Source organism: Humulus lupulus, chromosome 8, assembly GCF_963169125.1.
Source record: "Humulus lupulus chromosome 8, drHumLupu1.1, whole genome shotgun sequence".
NCBI classification, from domain to species: Eukaryota; Viridiplantae; Streptophyta; class Magnoliopsida; order Rosales; family Cannabaceae; genus Humulus; species Humulus lupulus.
In genome coordinates this window covers 14279005-14298002 of record NC_084800.1, presented here as the reverse complement: position 1 = coordinate 14298002, position 18998 = coordinate 14279005, and the positions used below count along the sequence as shown (strand labels likewise).

At 32.6% G+C, this 18998-nt stretch overlaps 2 protein-coding genes and 1 non-coding gene across 3 annotated transcripts; 2 read left to right on the top strand and 1 right to left on the bottom strand.

Annotated features, from left to right (window-relative positions):
• Positions 1-11017: 11017 nt before the first annotated feature.
• Positions 11018-13199, top strand: LOC133794703 (uncharacterized). The gene is made up of 4 exons (XM_062232077.1): positions 11018-11754; positions 12302-12420; positions 12515-12630; positions 12724-13199. The coding sequence occupies exons 1-4, from the start codon at positions 11358-11360 to the stop codon at positions 12992-12994; spliced, it is 903 nt and encodes a 300-aa protein (XP_062088061.1). The 5' UTR covers positions 11018-11357; the 3' UTR covers positions 12995-13199.
• Positions 13021-13093, top strand: TRNAF-GAA (transfer RNA phenylalanine (anticodon GAA)). The gene has a single exon. It is a non-coding gene; the product is annotated as a tRNA-Phe (tRNA).
• Positions 13200-13468: 269 nt separating the features above from the next.
• LOC133794702 (serine/threonine-protein kinase D6PKL2) lies at positions 13469-17558 on the bottom strand. The gene is made up of 3 exons (XM_062232076.1): positions 17310-17558; positions 15295-16360; positions 13469-14581 (listed from the first exon to the last, which is right to left on the bottom strand). The coding sequence occupies exons 2-3, from the start codon at positions 16248-16250 to the stop codon at positions 13702-13704; spliced, it is 1836 nt and encodes a 611-aa protein (XP_062088060.1). The 5' UTR covers positions 16251-16360; positions 17310-17558; the 3' UTR covers positions 13469-13701.
• Positions 17559-18998: the final 1440 nt, after the last annotated feature.

The window sequence follows — 18998 nt, the reverse complement described above, 5'->3', positions numbered from 1 at the left end:
TTGGATTATAATTTGATGGATGGACATTGTTAATGTGTTGTGACTAGGGTTTCGGCAAGGCTCACGTTGGAGGACTGTGCTCGGGGCAACGGTGCTCAGGAAGCTCGGAACTCAGGTAAAAGAACCCTTGTTGTAACGCCCTGGTTACCCCAGAACAGTTACGGTGAACCGGAAATTTGACCCGCTACCCGAGTCCTTTGGTTAAAAACGTGATCTAAGTGTTATTATCAAGTTAAGGTGAAAAACCAGTAAAAAGGAAATGGTACATTTCATTACGTAAATAAACTGCTCATGAGCCTTTCAAAATGTTTACAAATAGTTTGTAATACAAAAGAGTCGCTACAGTTCCAAATTTACAAACTCCGCCGGCCTAAGCGGCAAAAATAGGGTAAACCCCTAGTCCTTCTGAGAACTCCTTGACCGTGGCGGTCAAGCGGCCCTGTATGTACACCACATCGCCCAAGCTCCCCACTCAGGGCTGGTCAAGCTTTTCCTTTTCTTTACCTGCACCACAAAGCACCCATGAGCCAAGGCCCAGCAAGAAAACACAATAAGACATGATATAATATCAACAACGATCGTAATAACCCTTCAGGACTATCAGTCCAAGCAAATAGGTGACAATAGCCAAAAGTCACAATAATGAGCATCGCTCCCTCTAGCCCTGTGACGATAGAGTCACCAGGGCTTAACTGATAAGTGATTCTCTCATAAGCTTGTTTAGGACAGGTGCACGGTGATTGGTCACCAACATAACCTTCCTCACGACTCTAGAGTCGAAACTATGGACAACGTCCCTTAGCCACGTGACAAACGGTCACCGAGGTCATATACCTTGGCTATAGTCTTCTGGTCGTAGACCAGGCAAGCACTTATAAGTTCTTCGACCTTAGGGTCAGTCCCGCATTAATGCCATAGAGCCATTCAATGCGTGATCATCGACTTTAGAGTCGGTCCCTGGCTAGTCAGTGTCTTGAACAGGTAACCAGCATTCAATAGCATTTAATATGCAATCCACGTTCACATATATCAACCAACATGCCTCAATATCAAACCATGCATGTCATATACCTGTACAGGGTGCAACTGTACTCATACACCGTTTTCTTACCTCAGGTTCGAGGGAGAAGTATGATAAAGACGACCCCTGAGAACGATCGATCTTTTAGTTCCTTAGCGGTTACCTAATCACAACCAATTATAACCTCCATTTATGAGAATCCACAATAATAGGGTCTTAACCTAAGCACCACACTCGGGACCTCGAAACATGCCCACACGGTGAGTAGATTCGATCCCGGGCCTTAAGGATTAAAACCCCAAGTCAAAAACCCTTAAAAACACTCAAAACGGGGTTTGGAAGGAACAGGGTAGCGCTACAGCGCTCAACCCCTAGCGCCACAGTGCTCTACTCAGAACCTCCCAAGCACCAAAAAGCCTCCTGAGGAGCGCTATAGCGCCCTAGGGTGGGCGCTATAGCGCTACCTCCAGGCCCAAACTCCCCTGAACCGACCTTCTTCAACTCCTTCGATTCCAACTCGATTTCCAAGCTTCCAAAGCCTATTCTTGATGCCACACCCCAAACATCACAAGCATGGGAACCCTAGCCAAAACTCCCAACAAAACCATGAATTCACCCTAGTAAACTCAGCTGCAAAACAAAACCAAAATAGAGCAAACCAGAGAAAACCATGGTTAGAAACTTACCCAAAGCTCGGCTTATGATGGTCTTCAATGGTGGAACACACTCCCAAACTCCCAAGGCTTGCTTCCCAAGCTTGAATCCTCAAAATTGGTTCAAAAACCACAAAGAACAGTGAGGAGAAGAAGGTACGGGAGAACTCTAAAGTATACTCTGTTTTTCCATCATTTTCTTCAGCCATCAAAAGTTATATCTATCCTAGGGGTGAAATGTTCATTTTACCCCTAGGTCAATTAATACTTTCTAAAGGCTCCCAAGGGCATTTTTGGTACTTCCTTCCTATCTCGTTAATCATAATTAACGCTCTCCGATTCCCGCTATTCTCAATAATCTCAAACACCAATAATTCACAACCTGTTACCCTTTATCTCCCGGTAACGCTCTAATCATCAAAATCACCCCGAGACTCAACCCAAGTCCCGACACTTAATCCCATTGTGACTAAACCGCTAATCAATATTCTACGATCGTCTCATGTCGAATAGCTCGAACAAACCCACATCATAATGTGGTCTCAACATATATCATCGACATGCATACAATTAACATTATATTATAATATAATTCTCATAAGCGTGCATAAACACATTTAATGGCATAATTAAACAGTTATGGCCCTCCCGGCCTACTAATCCAGCCATTAACCATAATAGGGAATCCCGGGCATTACACTTGTTCCCATAGAGCTTGTGTACAGGGCTGAGCCCAATGTGTTTGGATGGACTGATATGCAGGGCTGAGCCCAGTGTGTTTGAATGGATTGATATGCAGGGTCGAGCCCAATATGTTAGAACTGCGGGGCGTAGCCCTTTATCTGATTATGCTATAATTCTATACTTGCTTGTGTATGCTATGTGTATTAAGATGTGAATGGTCAGCTTGAGCCGGGAACGGTGTAGACCGAGAACGGTGAAGGGCCGGAAATGGCGTTGGGCACGTTTAGTGCAAGGCCGAGAACGACAAGGGGTCGGGAGCAGCGTTAAGCACATGGAGTGCGAGTTGCCAGGGTGAGTCCCTAGAAGGATACCTGGGATATCCTCACGGCGTGGTCCGCAAATCCAGGGCTTGGTAAACTCCTAGAACGACTAGGTCGTATGTGTTTAGCCAATTGGTGGCCTATTTATATGCGTGATATATGTGTTGCATATGTTATCTGTTTGTGGGTTCTCTTGCTGGGCCTCGGCTCACAGATGCTCTGTGGTGCAGGTAAGGGTAAAGAGAAGATCAACCAACCATGAGTATAGCAGGCGTGGGGCGGCGTGTACATGTTTGGCCAGCCTGGCTGCCACGGCCAGAGGATTTTTGGGAGATGCTTGTAAATAAACTCTGATTTTGTCGTCTAGTCGACTTGGTTTAGTTAATATGTTGTAAACATTTCTAAATTGTATTTTGGGATCCCAAATGTAAACCTTTTATGATTTTCTATGGAAATTATTATTTCTAAGGTTTTTCCTCTGTTTACCGCTTAATTACACTGTTTGATCTAAAACCTCGATTAGCGAGATGAAAGCACGTTTTTAAATTCACTTAGTAACGACTCTAAGGAAGTAGGGCGTTACAGATGTTGAGTGAGTAAATGAGATATTGGAGATGTTAGTACTATAAATAATACTAGTCACAGTCAAAATCTTTCAAATATCATACCTACTAACTTAATTAGTGAATGGTTACCAAATTAACTATCAAATTGTGAGAGATTTGCTTGGAAGTTACAAATTGTGAGTACAACTAATGTGGTTTCCAAATTAGTAGGGCTTTCGAGTAATTAAATGGGATATTAGGGGATATTAGTACTCTTAGTGATACTAGACACAACCAAAGTGTTTCAAATATCACACCTAGTAACCTTGTTAGTGAATGCTTACCAAATTAGTTCTCAAATTATGATTGATTAGCTCGAAGGTTGCAAATTGTAGTACAAATGATGTGGTTCTCCTCATTAGTAGGGTTGTTGAGTGAGTAAATGGAATATTAAATATGTTAGTAGTAGCATAAGTAACACTAGACACAGTCAAGATCTTCCACATATCACACCTGGTAACATAATTATTAAATGGTTACCAAATTAGTTCTCAATTTATGAGAGATTAGCTTCGAATTTGCGACTTGTGAGTACAAATGGCGTGGTTTTCCTCATTAGTAGGGCTCCTGAGTGACTAACTTAGATGTTAGGGGATGTTAGTATAATTAGTGACACTAAACATAGTTAAAAATGCTCCAAAACTCACACCTAATAGTCTAATTAGTGAATGATTACGATATTCGTTTGCAAATCGTGAGAAATTAGCTTAGAGATTGCGAATTGTGAGTAAAAATGATGTTGAGTGTGATTTTAAGGGATGTTTAGTATTATTAATGACACTAGACATAGTAAAAAAACTAAATATCATATGTAGTAACTTAATTTGTAGATGATTACCAAATTAGTTATCAAATTGTGAGACATTAGCTCAGAGGTTGTTAGTACAATTAGTGACACTTGGCGTAGTCAAATGTTTTAAATCTCACCCAAAGTAACCTAATTAGTAAATGGTTACCAAATTAGTTTTAAAATTATGAGAGGTTTGGTTAAAGTTTGCAATTTGTGAATTCAAATTATGTGGTTTTCTCATTAATAGGGCTTCTTAGTGACTAAGCAAATATTAGGGGATGTTATTACAATTAGTGATGTTGTTTGTGATTTCATCATTGGACACGTGACATTCATTAGAGAAGTGATTAGGCTCATCGGGATCTAATGGAGTCTTGTAGAGCTCGCATGGAGCTCCTCGTAGCGTGGACTCCTCCCAGCGCGTTATTACCCGTTTTCATATGTAGATGTCTTCAAGTTAGGCCACGTCCCGAAGACATCCGTTAGGGTCCTCCCGTCTTCTTGATCAGTTGGTCCTCCAGGCCTAGGAGTTTGTCCTCGAGGTCTAGAGGGAGTGCCAGATGTCAGTCGCAGCAACTTTGTACTGCAAGGGGCCATCTGACATCTTTTTGTGCCTCGAACCGTACACTTGACAATTGGTATGTCCAAATGCGCTGCCTGACATGGGAAACGTGCAGCTGCGTTTTGGCAGTGTCAAGGGGCGTATCTTCTGTAAAGTAGTGGGCTGCAACCTACTAATTGGGCCCCATGCGATACGTCTAGGCCCACAACCTTAATTAAAGCACCTGAAGGTGTTAATTAGAATTAAACTCCCAAATAATTGAGAATATTTGTAATAAATCTCCATTAAATGAATTAATTGCCTCCAGCCACTATAAATAGGGCTAAGGCATCCATTGCAAGGGACTTTTGTCTTTTAGACATTTGATCCCACTCTTGTACTAGTATGTCCATTTTATACTTTCTAAACACTGTTGTTGTAGTTTTTATTTTTTTCCTAATTACAATACGAGGCATTACATTTTTTAAAGTAAAAAATAAAAATTAGAATGTAATTATTTTTTCCATAAAATTTAACTCAGTAGAACCACCATATAAGAATTTTCTCTATATAAGAATTATCTCTATTTTATTATAAAATATTTTGATTCTCACTTAGGCCAATTTATAAGTAGGAATAACTTCTACACTATAATAAGTTATAAAGTTTTTAAGTCTCGCAATAAGAAAATGTACGACAAAAATAGTATCTATTTTATAACCCATCAATTAAATTAGTTATAATAGTCCCTAAATATTGAGACTTTATTGGGAGGTGGACGTCACAGGCCCTTATGACAAAAATAAATTATTTTTCATGCCACAAATAAATGAGACATTACATTTTTTTTAAACAAAAAAAATTATTAAATTTGCCTTCATTTTCTTATATTAATAGAACTATGCCAAATTTTACTAATCAAAATAATTCAAAATTTAAATGTATTAAAAATTGAATCAAACGGTAGATTAACTTATGCAATTGATTATTTATAAGGGAACTTTTTAAAAATATAACTTTTTCATAGCTAATATATAAAAATATAGTTTTATCATATTCCTAACTTTTCTAAACTTAATTTTTAAAAAAGCAATAATTTTTATCCATTAAATTTTAGAATTTCTCATAAAACCATATATTAAACTTTCTAAAGTTGAAAAAAAAACCATAGAAACAATAACAAATACAAATTTCTATAAAAAAAAAATTGATAAACTAATAAAAAAATTGTTTACATGATAAACAGGTTTAGATAAATGTAGTTGTGCTACAGTACTTGAAGGTAAACCATACTTAGAATAAAGAAGATGATGGAGTGACTTTTTTTACCATATGGGTATAATATATATTTTTAGTTATTTTAGAGCAATTCCAACTTTACTAGTCATATTAAAATATTAGTTATTTTAGCTAATGATGTGGTATTTTTTTTAATTATAATTCATTTTATATAGACTATAAAATTACAATTTATTCTATTATATATTGAAGAAGAAAAATAAATCAGTTTTTATTAAATTTATAGATAATATTTTGTCATAATTTTTTAATACATTTATGTCATACATTATGTTAAACATATTTAATTTATTTTTATAATATTATTTATTTATTTAAATTTTATATAATAATTAAATAATAATAAAAATAAATACATGATTGAATAAATATATTTATAACTTTAAAACTAAGCAAACGTAACTTTCACATTATTTTTATCTAGTATACAAATATTTATTATCTCTTTTTCGATATAAATACAATACAATACATTATGAAACAATTTTTATTTATTTTTTTAAAATTATGTAATTTATAAATTATATATATTGTTATAATATTACAATATTAATAGTATTAGAAAAAAAATATAATAATATTATTAATCGCTAAAAAATATTTAAAATAAATAAATTATAGTAAAAATATATAGAGAAATTGATATATGGTGTAATGTAAAATAGAAAAAAAATAAGATTTTGATGGTTTTTTTTAAGTATAAAGTAAAACTATTAGAAGTACTCTTATTAAGATATATTAAAATTGATGATAATAATATTCAACAAAAGTTTGACAAAGAACAAGTTTATGATACTGTATGTATTTTACATAAACAGTACTTATAATTCCAAATTAGGCTTTTTACATCTCATTAATTTTATTCCTTTAGGCTCTGTTTGACCAACGCAACTAAAATACATTGGATGTTTGGGGAAGTTAAGAGACCCCAAAATAATCCCACTCATGGGATTATGTTTTTTAATTTATATATATATATAATATTTTTAATAAATATTTTTAAAATGTTAATATTATTATTTCTAAAATATTTAAATCAGATTTTACTAAAAAAATATATTTATCTTAAATGTAATTATTATTTTGAAATATTAATATTTTTGTTATTTTATTTATTTATCAAATAAAAATAAGATAAATTATTTGTTCTAAATTTAGTATAATATAGCACCAAACATAATATAACACTCAAACAATCATATCACTTTCATTACCCAACCTATAGTCTTAATCTTTTTATAACTAAAACTTTATTACTTGTTTTCAAGGATTTAAAATGTAAGTGTAGATATTAAAAGTAAAGTGCCATAAGTTGAATTAAAAGGACAATTTCGATATTCTATCTTAACAATAAATAAGTAATTTTTTTTAGAAAAAAGTAGTGTCTTATAATGTGACTAAGGAATGGCACTATGGCAACAAAACTCTCCAAAAGTTTTTAATTGCATCTCCCTCTAATTTAGGAGGATTATATTTTGAAGGGTTTTTTTTTCAACTTCTTTTCTCTTCCACCAAACAAAACTTCTCTCTCAAAATTTTCCATTCATACCCCATTTTTACATGTGATCCTTTATAATATAAATAATTACACATCTGTTAGATATTTTAATGTACCGTATTGAGATACTAAATCATATAAATAACAAAAATTCAAATTTTAATTACTACTTTATTATACTCAATTTTTTAAAATTATTCACGCCTGTATTTTACTTACTATTTCCCTTATTAAGTTTATTTCCTTATTTAATGAGCAAAAAAATACAATTTTTTCCTTATTTACTTTTGGCATTCACAATGGTTATTTATATAAAAATACTATTTGATATTATTGTATGTGTTTACCTGTATCTATATATTTTGATATATCCTACAAAATTCTATTCAATAGATATAATAAATTACATGATATTCAACATATATGTATGCTAAATGGTATTCAACACATTGTAAGACTACATAATATTCAACATATCTAATTATTACATTATTTTTTGGATACATGTTTGTATGCTAATAGTATTCATCATACACACTATAATACTATTGAGTATCCAACTAACACAGTACTAACGAATAGGAAATTATCGTAACAAAATCAGCTTTGAGATACCTATGTGAAGAAATGAAATTATGTACTTAGTGGTTTTTTTTATATAATTAGAGAATTCCAACGGATGCTCTACTCTATTTTTTAAAATATTTCCTAAAAATACATATATTTTTATTTTACCTCTAAGTTTTACATTATATCATATATCAGTTTCTTTATATATTTCTCTACATCATTTAAATATTATATCTTTAAATATATTTTATTAATTAAAGTAAAATAAAATAATTAAAAAAGAAATAATAAATATATATATACTAAATGGGAGAGAGAAAACTTATAAAAAAATAATAATATTAAAATATTAAATAAATGATATGTAAATGTTATGTAAATGTAGATATGAATTAATTGGAGTTTGTGCATAGCTATTATAATTATATGTATAAAGAAGCTGATGAAAGATATTTTTGTGAGTTTTAACTAAATATTATAGAGAAAGTGTATTACAAAATACACCACCAAAATATATATTTTTTTATAATTTACCTCAAACTTTTACATTATATCATACATCAGTTTCCCTATTTTTTTCTTTACATCATTTAAATATTATATTTTTTAAAAATATTTTATTCATTTTAAGAAATAAAATAATTAAATATAATAGTATCATACTCATATATATACAAAAATTTATAAAAAAATAAAAAAATATTTATATTTTGATGAATAGTATTTCACTACATATAGAGAAATACTATTCATTTGGGTAAAAAAATATAACTTTACATTACTTATTGGAAGACAATTAAATAATTTTCTCTCTATCCTTGAGTAGAAGTGTTCTTATTATTTACTACGTTCTAAAAAAAATATACTTTTTAATATTCAATGATACTAGCAGTTAATATATTGGTCTGGGCTTTACTCTTTGGAGTGTATTAGTGTATATGACAATGGTGAGCTCTTGCTCATGGTGAGGTTTTCGTTGACGTTAGAGTTTCAAAGTGTGCAATGAGATATTCATAAAATTGAAACTATATAAGGAAAATTGTAATGATTTTGAGTAATTTGAGAAAGTGTCTTATTTTATTAAATGAAATGAATTGTATTATATATAACAATAAATATTATGTTTTGGGTATATTATTTTATCTTTGACAAAGTTGTTATTATTTTCGTCTACTAGTCTACATGTGTAAAGTGCCCTTTTCCTTTCCTTTAACAAACATATGTCACATAACCTTTGCAAGAGGAATACAAACTGTATGGGCTTACCAACGACGTAGCAGCGCGCAGACCAACGACCCAACCAGAAATGGGCCCTACCAATCAGACCCAATTTTGCGGTGATTGCAACATTTCTTTTCAAATGTCAATAATCAGTAATTGTGTTGGATTATGCCAAAACTCCAACGGGAAATGTTCACAATTTCAAATATTTGTCAATCACTCAATTTGATTAAAATTTATTCAAGGAAATAATTACTCAATCTGCCACTTCTTAATTGACAAAATCTTTTTTTTTTGTCCCCTTCAATTATAAAATTTGTGCATATTTTTTGCCTTTAATTTATTTTCATAAATACTACTTAAATAGTACAATTATTTCAAATATTATGTAAATTTAAAAATTATTAAATTTTATTTTTTACCCTAAGGCATATAGCATTGATAAATAAATTGATTATGTTAACATTGCTAGGAAAAATTCAATAAGAACATAATTTTTTAACATTTGAAACTAAAAATATGTTCGGGGAAAATAATTGGAGAGCAACGTTGAAGTGGCCTGATTGTGGGGAAAATATATATTTTTTATTATTAGAAAAATGAACTGATGTAAATAATCTCATAAATTGAATTTATAAATTATTCAATACTTTTACTCATACCAATTAAATAGTGGACGATAAAATTATAAATATCTAATCCTTATATATATATATATAAATATTTATGGTTGTTATGAGATAGATGGGATAGTTTTAAATGAAAAAAAATCATTTGTCTCAAATTTCCTATCTCTTCCATGTCCCACCAATTATTTTAAGACACCTCATTTATTTATTTAATATATATTTAAATTATTTATAATTTTTTCTTTTCCCAACTATACATAAATATGGTGTCTTAAAATAATTGGTGGGACATGGAAGAGACAGAGAATTGGGAACAGGTGATTTTTTTTTTCGTTTTAAATAATGTGATAAAGGGTTTTCTTAAATTTTATGACACTTTTAAAAAAAAAGTTTTTATGACATTTTTGTTAATTATTGGATCATAATCCGATAACTAGTTTTATTATTTAGATGAAAAATTAATACATATATAGTTAGAAATTAAAAAAATATATAAATTCATATTCATATAAAAATTAATTAATAAATAAATATATGATAATGCTAAATCCTATAATATTATATATATTTTTAATATGAGACATGCAAAAACATTCCATAAATATTATAATACTATTTAATAACTGTTCTATATATTTATATAGTTTTTAAAGAAAGGACACCCGATTTGATTATCAAGTTGTACAAGTGCATCTGTGCATGCATCATCATCATCATCGATCATACGCGAGTTATGACTTGTTATGTGAATATGATATAGATAAATAATGATAGTGATGAAGACAATGGCGTTGGAGGACTCTCCCTTCTACACCTTAAACCACAGTCTTCATTCATATATTGCATCTTATTATTATCTAATATATGTAATGGCCATACAACTTTGGAATTTAAGTTTGTTTATAAATACATAACATCTGTAAATATAGAAAATGCTATCTTTGACCATCACATATTCTGGTTCGCATATTCGCATATTCTATACGTGTTATTATCACTCTCCATTTATGATTACAACAAATACAATATACAATATACATATATATTTAAATATCGTTGAATTGCTTCCTATGATCTCATTTCACAATTTTATAATTACCGTACTGTCCCTTAATTGAAAAAAATATATGAATCAATGAGCACCTTTGCTCTCGTCTTCTCCTCTTAGTAGGTTCAATCTTTAATTATTTTGTCCCTTTTAAGATCCAACAAAAAAGGTTTTGAAAGTACATTAAATCTCCTTAACTTCTAGCTTGGCGCTACTTGTACCTTGCCCACGTAAGTGCCTATGTCCCAAATGTATTACCGAACAAAGCACCAAGTCGCACTATTGCTTTAAAAAAGAAAAAGACAGAAACGCCCTTTTTATATAAATATATTATTATTATTTGCCTTTACAGACATGACTTCATGTCTTTAATATTGTCATCTCTGCCTTTTTTTTCTTCCGAAATTTCGAAACTTCAAATCTCGGCAACCCAGAAACTTAAGACATTTTCCGGAAAAAACAAAAAGTAGACCGAAAAATGTCAGTCTTGTTAACAGAAAACAATAACGAAGCCAACGTAAATATTGGTCCCCATGATCAGTACTATGGCTACTTTCACAGGAGCAATGGCAGCATAAGCGAAATAGAGGAAGAAGATGAAGGAGAAGGAGGATGTAGTAGCGAAAACGACGACGTTGCGAGGGATATCAAGGAGCTATTCGAGATCAAGAAGTTTGCCCCGATGCCGGCCATCGGAGAAGAACAACTATCGAGCGGTGCAGGTGGCGAGGATTGTATTTACGTGGCGGTCGGAAAGAGCGCATCCAGCATGGACGCCTTGAATTGGACTTTGAGACAGGTTATGGATCTGTCACCGTCGATCATCGTCTATCTCATTCATATTTTTCCTGAGATCCGCCAAATCCCTACTCCATGTAAGTTCTCTTTTTTCTTTTTTCCCAAGCTAGCTATGATTTTGTTGGTGCATGAGTCAACGGTATCAAAAATTCAAACCGGCTTTTTTGACAATCTGAGTTCTGGGCAAGGTGCTTGATTATGTTGCTGGCTTTAAAACAATTTATTAATCATAAAGTACTTTTTATATATATGATTGATAATAATAATAAGATTATACATTTTTTTTTTCAACTTTAATGCTGTCTTTAATAAGTTGAATTACATGGTCTAAAACATGCCATTAATTTTGACATCAACGCCTAAATCACGGTTAATTTGTTCCACTATTGTCTGTACTGAAAATTTGGATGTAGACTTTTACTTTTACATTTCTATATATGTCTATGAACCTTAGTAGTGTAGAGGCTAGATCGTAGATGTAATACTATTATATACATATATTCAATAGTAAATAAAAAAATTATTATAATTAAAAAGAAAACAATTAATAAGAAATGTTTGTAAATTTTATTAGCCTTGGATTAGTTAATTTAGGTTGTTGATTTTGTTTTGATTATTTGACAGTAGGAAAGCTTCCGTTGAGTCAAGTTAGTCCAGAGCAGGTGGAAAATTACATGGCACAGGAAAGAGGCAAGAGAAGAGAGCTTCTTCATACGTTCCTCCATAAATGTTCAGCTGCCAATGTACGAAACTCTATATATTATATTTATTATAAAAATGAATGAATCTATTTTGACTAAATTATTGATGAATATATTTTTTTAAATGACAAAACAGGTTAAGGTGGATACCCTATTGATTGAGAGTGATGGCCTGGCGAAGGCAATTATAGATCTTGTTGAAATTCTCAACATAAGGAAACTAGTAATTGGAATCGCCAAACCCAACTTAAGGTAATTTTTTGCATAGATAATTTACTAGGATTATTGTATAATTGTCTGGGTTAATTTATCTTACCTAAAATGAATTAAATACAATGATAATAGGAAATTAAGATCGAGAAAAGGAACAGGGTTGGCTGATCAAATACTAAAGAGCGCACCGGAAACTTGCGAGGTTAATATCATATGCGAAGGAAACCAAGTACTGAATATGGACCAACCGATGAGTGAACCGCCATCGCCATCGCCATCTCCACGTGCCATCGTTGATATCTCCAAGGAGTCTGATCATAACTCCACTAAGTCCTTGCAAGAAGAAGATAAACGCGAAGAAGCGCCTGTCTCCTGCATGTGTTTTAGGTCAAAGTTTACATAATAAAGTAAGTGTTCACATTTCATGGTGCGGGGATAGCTCAGTTGGGAGAGCGTCAGACTGAAGATCTGAAGGTCGCGTGTTCGATCCACGCTCACCGCAAACTTCTGTTTGTTTTTATTTACCTATTTTTGAAATTTACACATTTTAATAATAATTGAAAAAAAAATTATTATAATAGTGCTAAGGGCCATATATTTTTTATTAATTATAACTTCGTGATTTTTTTTTATTTTTTTGCTTATGAGAATTAGATGTAAGAAAAAATAGATGTAAAAAAATTGACATCCATGATATAACATGTGTAATTTTCTCTTTTTTTTTGCTTAGGAAAATTATACATGTACAATAATAATTGAAATTCATGATCTAAAATGTGTAGTTTTTCTTAAAGAATAAGCTGGGGTAACTTTCGGGGATTACAGTACCAGTTGATGATAGCAGCCTTGAATTCTCGTGGCAAACAAAAAAAAAACAAAAGGAAAAAGGTGGGGGGCATCATTTCCATGCCTTGAAGGCGAAAGAGAATCCATACAAATAAGTATGCAATACAAATTTGAAAATTGTCAATAGGCAACAACAATAACAAACATAAGATTGATTCCTCAGCATATCGATCAAGAAAATGAAACCCACTTAACCTTCACTTCACTAACCAAGGATCCCTGAAATGTCCAGAGACATAAACCATTTTGTCCTGTTAATCACCCTTAAAAGAAGTCAAACTCTAGATAATTGTTTGACCCCTTTTGTTCTGGAGCTCCTATAATGGTGGGAGCCTTTTCACTTGTTGATGCTGGTGGTGGGGTAGGTATTCGCTCAAGCTCGACCACCTTAGGGATCTCCGGTGGGGTAGCGCAGCGTATCAAGGCCCAATTTACACCTTCAAAGAAGGGGTGTTGCTTAATTTCTGTTGCTCCTCGTTTGTATGCCAGTCTGTTCTGTGGTTCCTTAACAAGCAGCCCCCTTATGAGATCTCTCGCAGCAAAACTCACAACCGGTGATTCTGGAAACCTGAGAGGCTGCCCGACAACATTGAACAATGTTGCTCGATTCCCCGATCCTTTGAATGGAGTTTTACCAAACAAGAGTTCATACAAAAAGATTCCAAACGTCCACCAGTCAACGGCGCTTCCATGACCTTCACCCTTAATGATCTCTGGTGCCAAATACTCGTGTGTCCCAACAAATGACATAGAACGAGCATCGGTTGGCTCTGCAATGAGCTCTGGTAAGGGGCTAACTTGATTTCCAACCTCATTTTTGGGTTTTCTGTCCTTCTTGGACTTGCTAGAAAACATTCGGGGAGAAAAGCAGGTAGTGGGAGCTACACAGGATGGCTGGATACAAGAAGGAGGCTCAATGCAGGTTGGCTGGACACAATAAACGTTCTTTCGCATGGGGTCTGACTCCATTATTGTGCCTTTGACAAGAGTTGGACTAACGGCGCAACGGAGGGAAAGGTCAAAGTCAGAGAGCATTATATGCCCATCATCCCGCACCAGCACATTTTCTGGCTTAAGGTCACGGTAGACAATCCCAAGCATGTGCAGGTATTCCATAGCTAGTAGCACTTCGGCTACATAAAATCTGTAGGAGACGATAAAAAAAGCAAAAATTGACACCATTACTCTTTGCACACAAACATGACCTGTTATTGTAAATCCTTCTTTTTGAAGGCGCTACAGGATATTATTCATCTCCCCTGGTTACTGGACAACTCAAATCTTACTACAATTATTTAGTAAATCCCTAAATGACTCATTAAATATTCCCAGCAACAAAACCTTCATAGATAATATGATTTAGTTGGTCTTGTATTGTTTTTTCTTTTTTTGGCTATGTTACAATACAATCACCGTCTTACAAGAATCAGAATGAATACATGAAGATAAATCAAAGTTTGGAACTTTATGATAGCAGGCATGCATGACTACACATTATTTGGATGAATGCAAACAGTAAAAGGGGAGTTCTGAGAACTTTTGTTTTTTATAATCAGATTTTGGTGGGATACCTGTTTATAGATGCTTATATAAACAGGAGTATCTGACGAACCACCTAACAGACATAAAGTGCAATGCATGTGAAATACTTGCCATAATATAAAAACTAAATAAACAAGCAAATTCCATACACTATATGAATTGCATCGCAAATGATTCCTGCAAGAGGAGTGAGTGAGATGAGTTAAGTATTTACTCTTTCGTTTTAAAAAATCACTACCATAGAATAATCATGGATGGTGCAAAAGATGACTAAGAACACACAGAATGTATCAAAACAAAGTTAGGCAAACATACTTTACTGCTTGCTCAGGGAAATGTTTCCCTGGCTGCCTCTGCCGAAGTGTGTGCAAGTCTCCTCCAGGACAGAACTCCATCACCAAGCAAGAGAATTTCTCAGTCTCAAAGTGAGTGTATAAAGATGGAAGAAAGGGATGATCCAAAGATTGCAGTATTTCTCTTTCGGTCTGAGCACGCAAAAGCTTCTTACGACTTGCTAGAGAACCTTTGTCCATAACTTTCATTGCAAAATAACACTTAGTTCCGCTTAACTCTGACAGGTAGACACTTCCAATATCCCCACAACCCAACCTCTTTAGCAGTCTAAAATGACCCAAACCCAGCATCCCATCTCTTGCACGAACAGCTTGGATAGCTTCCCATCTCAAGTCATTCGCTTTATGAGGTTTGTTTACAGTGCTACTAAAACTGCTACAACTGCTCTCATCACTCACATCACTGCTTGTACTCCCTCTACACATACTGCTCTTTCCACTCTCAACAAAATCAACCCGATCACTGATCTTCGCACTTCCACTAGTCTTTGCAAGACTGCTGGCCCCATCACTAACTTTGGCGGACACCGAACTGTACTTCACACTTCCATACTCAGATATCTTCTTTTCTTGATCTACCGAACTCTCTATAGAGCCACGAGTATCATGAGCAGAAGAATCTACTTCTACTGAAGTTTGTTCTGATAATGAACTTGCATTTAATTTATTAATCAAGGAATCCAAAGAGCCATTTTGATTTGAATTCGGAAACTTTTTATTTTCAAAAGCTTCTACTACACCCTTTGATGTGTTTTGTAAATATTTGGGCAACTCTTCAGGAGTAGTGGCAATCGTGGGTTTACCTGCCCCTAAAACTGGTGGAGGCAGTGGTCTAACATCATTAGTCTGTATAGTCTGAATACCAGATGTTTTCTGCTGCTGTTTCGAAGAGCCTCTAAAACCAGTTTTTGAAGCCATTAGTGATGCCAATGGTTTCTACTATCAATCAGACTGGAAATCATTGGTCGTCAACCATTATCAGCAATAGCTTATCCTCCCTTAGCAGCCAAAAACATCCCTCTTCAATTCTGCCAACAGTAATGCTTTATCGATCAGAAGCATTTTTAATAGGTTACAGAAAATAATTTGCAAACATTTCAATGAATCTTCATCCCATATCCAAATTGTCAAATCTAAATCATATATAGAAAACAATAATAAACAAAAAAAAAACCCCCCCAAAACTTGAGAGATAGAAATCCTAGCAAAAATGGAAAGAACATAATTCCATTCCGCTTGACCCCATAATGGATCGCACAGCATGATTAAAGATCACCACTAAGAGAAGAGAGAAAAATGAGAAAATAAATAAAACTACTGTTCCCCAATAAGACGATAGATTGCTTAGAAGCTGTCGTATTTTACAAGCCAAAAGCAAACTTTCAAGAGCAAACAGTAACATAACAACAAACACTTGATCAGTAAATTGGGTTAATGTCTTGCAAAATATTTTAATTCAACCCCTGAACTGCATGCAAGCCCTGATCAGAAGATTTTAAATATATATATATACATGTATACGTATCAGTTAAATATGAAGCAACTATATATGCAAATCCCAAACCCCCAAACTTAAGGAAAAAAAAAAGAAACACTAAGAGAGGGAGAGAGAGTGAACTAAAAGATCCAGAACAAATATAAATGAATCACAGACCACCAAAATAATAAATGGGCAAGCCCAGAAAATAATAAACAAACAAGAGAGGGGGGAAAATGCAGTTTTTAGAAGGAAAAAAATTCCAAACATCTTCAAATGAGCAAACTTGCTACAACCATCAACCACCTTAATAAGCATGATCAAAACCAGATCTAAAACCACATAAACACAAGTTTAACAAACCCAGCACAGATCCAAGTGCAAAGAGAGACCCCAGATGCAAACGATGACGACCCAGCAAGGGAAAACGCCGTACCAGACCCTAAAATTAAAAGGGGAAAAAACTGCAACAAACCAAAAATTAAAATAAAAAAGTGTACCTATTAATTTGAAAGACGAGAAACTTGAGAGTTGAGGTGCTTTGCTTTTGCAGTGAAAAAGGAGAAGCACTGTAGAAAAGGGAGCTCCTTGTAGCATAACAATAATAAAAAAAAATCAGCCTTGTTTAGAGAGTGAGAGAAATAGAGAATAGAACAAACAGAAAACTTGAGAAAGCAATACAAAATGAAACCGGGCCTCCGCTTCTGGGGGACTATTAGGCAGAGAAAGAAAGAGACAGAGAGGGGTCAAAGCGAAAGTAAAGTTTTTTCTTTTCTTTTTTTAAATAAATAGAAAAAATAATTATTATATTTTTATTTTCTGATGCAATTATTTCATTGGTTTTTCTTTGTCCCGAAACTGAAAGCTTCCTAATCACACCAAAGAGAAGAGACTCTCTCGTCTCAATGTGATACACTTCACACTTGTCTCCAATGCCTTTCCCCTAACTGCACTTATTCTCTTTCGACCAAAAATTGGACTCTTCTCATCTTATTATTTGTTTATTTACAGAAAAATATATATTAAAACATTACTTAGTCCGACATTATTGCTTATAATCCTTTACTAAATCAATAAAATAATTTCTACTAAAAAAAATCAATAAAATCAATTTCTTATTTATTATTTTCCTTTGTAGGAAATGTTTAAGTCTATAATCACGTATTTATTCAAATTATATTTATACAAGTATATCAATCTCGTATTCACATGTTTATTCTTTCTATTTATAGACATGAAGCAAATTCTTTTGGTGGGTGGCCAGTAGCACAGCATTCCTCTAATTTTTTAATACTATTATTTTAATAACAGGCATAAATATTTTCAAATTTTAATCAAATAACTCCTTAGGCTTTACATTTTTATTTATATATATTTTCTGTACAGATTATGCTCTTTGAATCTTAAGACACATATGGCTCGTGAATTTATGACACTCACCGATCGATCCCATTTTTAAAAGCTCCAACCATTCAATTCAAAGTAAATTGTAGTGGCTTGCTCCTTCTCTAAACTTGTACTTAGCTCTCATTTAAGATTTAAAATTATTTAATTTAATTAAAGTCGCGATTAACATTTTTCACATGTCTACACTCCTAATTAATCATTGTGGTTACTTTTATCATTTTCATTCACTATATAATTATGTTCTCTAAATTTAACATATAATATTTATCTTGTATCATATATTTATAAAAATCATTATTATAATACGAGATATTTGCGACAAAATCATTTAAATTATTCAAAATATTACACTTAAGTAACAAAATTATTTTTTTAAAGCAAAAGTACTTAAGTTTAATTTTTAGTTGCACTGTTAGTACCCACCAAAAAAATTAAAATTAGGTACCTAAGTACAAATTCAAACAATTTAAGTATTTTCACTGCAAATATTTTTTTTATTAACTTTTACTATAAACTTACAAATTTATAATCTCAAATAGAATAACAAACTATTAATATCAAAATAAAGATATTCATTTTCTTGATTTAAAACAAAGTTAAATTTTAAATTTATTTATCCTAAAAAATTGATAAAAAAAATGATTAATTTTTACCAATTTTTTAAATCAAAGTTAAAATTTTGAGGTATTGGTTTTTATCCTAAAATATTAATTTAATACAATCAAAATTAAAAAAATTAATTTTATCATATCTTTTAAAATAAAAATAAAAATTGGATATCT

What these genes read in the sequence shown, in the direction of transcription:
- LOC133794703 (XM_062232077.1), top strand. Translation starts at nt 11,358, where the DNA reads ATGTCAGTCTTGTTAACAGAAAACAATAACGAAGCCAACGTAAATATT. An exon ending in CCGCCAAATCCCTACTCCAT is followed by an intron (nt 11,755 to 12,301) that starts GTAAGTTCTCTT and finishes ATTATTTGACAG; the next exon opens with TAGGAAAGCTTCCGTTGAGT. An exon ending in ATAAATGTTCAGCTGCCAAT is followed by an intron (nt 12,421 to 12,514) that starts GTACGAAACTCT and finishes ATGACAAAACAG; the next exon opens with GTTAAGGTGGATACCCTATT.
- LOC133794702 (XM_062232076.1), bottom strand. Translation starts at nt 16,250, where the DNA reads ATGGCTTCAAAAACTGGTTTTAGAGGCTCTTCGAAACAGCAGCAGAAA. An exon ending in TTCCCTGAGCAAGCAGTAAA is followed by an intron (nt 14,582 to 15,294) that starts GTATGTTTGCCT and finishes CGTCTCCTACAG; the next exon opens with ATTTTATGTAGCCGAAGTGC.